The sequence below is a fragment of the Sciurus vulgaris genome (assembly GCF_902686455.1).
Source record: "Sciurus vulgaris genome assembly, chromosome: 7".
Lineage (NCBI taxonomy): Eukaryota > Metazoa > Chordata > Mammalia > Rodentia > Sciuridae > Sciurus > Sciurus vulgaris.
This window is the reverse complement of record NC_136467.1, coordinates 127,822,166-127,827,141: the sequence shown is the minus strand read 5'-3', so window position 1 is coordinate 127,827,141 and position 4,976 is coordinate 127,822,166. Positions and strand designations below refer to the sequence as shown.

General features: G+C 36.6%; 1 protein-coding gene across 1 annotated transcript; it reads right to left on the bottom strand.

The window, feature by feature from the left end:
- Positions 1-2,898: 2,898 nt before the first annotated feature.
- On the bottom strand, positions 2,899-3,837 carry LOC306666977 (olfactory receptor 12D3-like; the record flags this gene model as incomplete). Its single annotated transcript, XM_079149229.1, has 1 exon — positions 2,899-3,837. One exon carries the CDS (start codon positions 3,835-3,837, stop codon positions 2,899-2,901), a length of 939 nt encoding a protein of 312 aa, XP_079005355.1.
- Positions 3,838-4,976: the final 1,139 nt, after the last annotated feature.

Below are 4,976 nucleotides of genomic sequence, written 5' to 3'. Positions count from 1 at the left end.
GGGTCCACCCAAGAATTCTTCTCACAGGGCAGGGTAACCAATTCTCCACAGATCTTGCAGTCTCCACCGCCCACAAGCATGGCCTTCTCAGGATCAGCTCCCAAGTGTAATCAGACCCACCTGCTCAGTTTTCTAACCTTCATCTGGTAGGTAGTGTGAGCCCCAGACTAAAAGGGAAGACAAGTTGCACTCCCCTCTGTATCTCTGACCTGAATCCCCCGGGTAAATCATTTTTGTGCCTGTTTCAATTGCATTCTGTCAGGTACATTCTAGGCCACACAGTAGACACTTGTTGGGACAGTGTGGTAATATTTGCTATGATCTCTTGGGTTCCTGCAGTAGAAAATTGGCCTTGGCTCTCTGCTGACAAGTTGAGAAACATGAAGCACCTTTCAAACACCAGCTCATTGTACAGCCTTTGATTCAGCTATTCACACTATTTTTCTCTTCTACAAATTTTCCCACACTGAATTTATCTGCTAAGCTTCTCTCTCTCTGTGCTACCCATCCCCTCTGCAGTGACCTGGTGCCATTGCCACTACTGACTTGACTCCAATGTGCCCTTTATTTTTTTCTATTCAAAACACCCAAATTTATGGATCTGTTATTGGACAGTTAGATTTCAGTGAATTCTCTCTATTGTTCACCCTGTTGAAAAACTAATGCTGCTTCATATACATTGAGAATGAGAGAGGCACTGGATCCAAACAACAAAATTATTTTCAGACTTGCAGTAGGACAAAGGTCTGGGGCCTTCCCACAAAGGCACTTTTATCCATGAATGACTCCAATTAATATTGGTGAGGGGAGATACATGTGGGGGAACCTATTATTGTACCATCTTGGTGCAATCCTGATAACTACATTTTCAAAGTATGAATTTCAAATAAAAAATATGCTTTATATGTAATATATATTATATAGTATATGTTATATAAAATATATAATATATAAATGCATTATATATTATGCATTACATATATTATACATCATTAAAATGTGACAAGAAATTAGCAATAATTTGTTTAAAATCATTCAAAATATGTTTATGTTGCAAGCATAATGACTTTCTATCAGGTCTTTCATTCATGTGCAGAGAAACCTGAGTTAGGTAGCAGTGAATATTTTATTATAAATAAACATTTTTCTTATCACTCTAGTTCAGATACACACAGATATACTTAGTAAACAGATTTCTATAAATCACATTTCTATGGCTTTACAAAGTCCCTCAACATCAATAATTAACTAGAAACATCCATAGCCGATTGTTAACAGAAATTTAGAATATGACTTGTATAAAAATGAATATGGTTAATGAGAGAGACAGAGCTGTAAAACATTTAATTGTGTATGGGTGGGTGTGTCTGTGTATAAAAATGCAACAAGAATATCTAAGAAATATCCAAAGATTAAAAGAAAATATTTAAAAATTTTTCATTCTTTCAAACATCAATGATTATTTTCACATCATTTACAATGTGGCACAGTATACTTGAGCTGTTTGTGATAATATTATCAACTATTGAATAGAACATTGCTTCTACTTTAGGTAATTTGTATTCAATCTAGATTTCATCTCCAATTATCTTCTAAAACATACTCCACCTCCTCTGACTTATTTGCTAATTGCTTCTGTTCTTATTTAATTCTTAGTAAAGTATATATGTCCCAAACTGAAAACATTTTATTTATTATTTTTATTACCTTAAAATTGAATTTAATCATGCTCAATTATAAATAAATTTATTACAAATAAATTGATAATTTGATAGCATAGTCTTAAGACCTTTAAAGACCATAAAACTGCATACTAATCTGAAGATGAAGGTTTTAAAAGTATATCATTCTAGGCATAAAAGCATTAGTTAATAGGAAGAAATAATTCCATTCAAATCATCTCCCTGATGTAAAAAGTTAATTCAAACCTATATCATACTTGTGCTATAGTCATATTGAGCCTAACATATTGATATTATAGTTATTTCTCCAGTTAATAAAGATAAATAAAAATTGAGAATCATCTTTGGTACCTCTTATCTTCACCCAACATATCTAAGCTCTCAACAAATGCTGAAAGTTTTGTGTTCAAAATTCACCCAGAATCTAACTACTTCTCATATCTCACCACCATCACCCTTGCCTATTACCTCCAATTCTCACCCAAAGGAGGAATCTAATCGATTCCTTATTCTCCACCTCGAATTGAATGTAACTTTTTAAATGTAGAAGTTATATCAAATCAGTTCTTTGCTCAAATACCTCAAAGTCATCCAATATCATGCACAATAAATACCAAATCCTTAAAGTGACCAAGACACCAGTGTCATAGTTACACCTGCTCACTAACTTCATCTCCCTCCATTCTCCCTATGACCTACCCAGCTCCAGACACTGGTCATCTTGCTTTCCTCACAAGCAACAAGCACTCTGGCTCAAGGCTATTTCACTTGCTTTTTACTCTACATAAAATGTCATAAGCTCACATATCTCTGTGACCCTCCTTTCTTTCAGTGCTTTGCCCAAACGTCACATCTTGGAAAGGCCTTCATTTTTTCCCTACCTTCCATAAAATGTTTTAATTTTTGACAGAGACACATTTACTTACTCAGTTAGGTATTACCTGCCCCCTCAATTAAAACTTAAGATCTGTGTTCTCATGAATGGCCTCATGCACATTTTTCCACTGGGATATCCTCTGCATACGGATCAGGGCCTACTCAGAATATTTCAAATGGATGAATGATTATATGAGTAGAGGTTGAAATCATATGAATGAAGAACCTGGTTACCAATAAAGCAAATTTCTGAAATGAAAATAAAATTTTAAGAAATGTATTGAATTACTTTTAGGCAAAAAAATAAATGTCATATCATTATTGTTATGACTGGTTTTCCTCAAGATAACAGTTTTAGCTTCCTCCTAAAAACTCTGCGCAGAGCGAACATCACTTCCTTATTCCTAAAGGTATATATCAGTGGATTCAGCACTGGAGTGACAGTGGTGTGTATGACAGCTATAAATCGTTCTGGTATTACAGATGCAGCAGAGGAAGGAGGGATATAAGTGAGCCCCACAGTTCCATAAAAGAGAAATACCACCATAAAATGGGAGGCACAAGTGGACAGAGCCTTGTGGAGTACACTGCAAGACCGGTGCTTCAACAGAAGAAAGCCAATTATATAGAAATAGGAGAGGAGAGTGAGGAAGAAAGCCACCATGGCTAAGCCACAAGTAACAGTGAAAATGAGCCACTTATTGAGACTTACATCACCACAAGCCAGTTCCAAGAGAGGCTTGACATCACAGAAGAAGTGATTGAGTTTCTGAAAATGGCAAAAGTTCAGGCGTGCAGTCAGGATGGAATGCATCAGAGCATAGAAGAAGCTAATAAACCAGGGCCCAGCTGCCAACAGGACACACAGCTGGGGGTTCATGATGACAGTGTAGCGAAGTGGGTTGCAGATGGCCACAAATCGATCAAATCCCATGGTGGTTAGCAAGATGGCTTCAGTGCAGCCAAGAAAGTGGAAGAAGTGCAGCTGAGTGATACAGCCTAGGAAAGAGATGACCCTGTGAGAGGAGAGGAGGTTCCACATTAGCTTGGGCATTGTCACTGAAGAATAACAAATATCCAGACAAGAAAGATTTCCCAGGAAGAAATACATAGGGGTGTGGAGTCTCGGCTCTGAGATGATGACCACTAATATGGCTGCATTTCCAAACAGGTTTACCATGTATATAATCAGAAAAATGATAAAGATTACAGGCTGTAGCTCCTGAACCTGGGTCAGTCCCAGCAAAAGAAACTCATTCACTACAGTGATGTTCTCCATTGCTTTAGGAAGGAAAGATGACCGTGACATTTAGCAAACACATCCTGGTATACTGTGTAGGGTGAAATGAAGAAGTTCATCACCTGGAAGGAAAGAAGAATAAACTTTGGTGAACAGCATGAGTAGGCATTTCAGAGGTAAATTCATTTGGTCAATAATTGAGGAAAATGGGAATATATCACAAGTTTCTGAGTCAGTGTGATATTTGATGCATGGAAATAAAAAGGATACTCGGAATGTGCGGTTAAACCTAAAAAGCAGCTCCTCAGAATTAAGGTAGATATTCAGAGAAAACATATTAAAAAGGAACAAGATTTAACTCTAGCCTCATCTATGGCATTACAATTTAGTATATCTAATTAAAGTATGTTAAAGATATATTTGTAAAATTAGGAAACACTTTTTAATTGACTTAATAGGCACACATTATTTCTGGGTAGGAGCATGTCAATAGCCTAGATTCAAATCTCCTCACTTCCCTAAAAGAATCAAGCAATAAATGAAAACAACCTGAATGTAATATAGTGATTACCAGAGGCTGGAAAGTTGGGAGAAGGTGGCTAGAGGGAGCCTGGATTTGATCAGGATGCATTCATTGAAAAATCACTCTAAGTCCCACAGATATATACAGTTAATGCATGTTAATCCAAAAAAAGTTTAAAGGAGAATTAATTCCCTACAATCTAAGCCTTTTTTGAACCTATGATTTTTTAAACCTTCAGATTTCAAGTAATATATAGGCAGAGGTAATACAAATCAGCAGAATAGGTATCAATAATCATAGAGTACACCAGATCAGCAAAGGCTGCTTACATAGAGTGGAAAGATTCAAATACAGAGAAATCTTAGCAGCAAAAGTACTTTGAAAACACCAGAAAAGTGGAATTGCAAATTGGTGCAGTCACTCTGGAAAGCAGTGTGGAGAATCTTCAGAAAACTTGGAATGGACCCACCTTTTGACCCAGTTATCCCACTCCTTGGCCTATACCCAAAGGACTTAAAATTAGCATACCACAGGGAGGCAGACACATCAATGTCCATAGCAGCTCAATTCACAATAGCTAGATTGTGGAACCAACCTATATGCCCTTCAACAGATGAATGGATAAAGAAACTGTAGTATACATACACAATGGAAT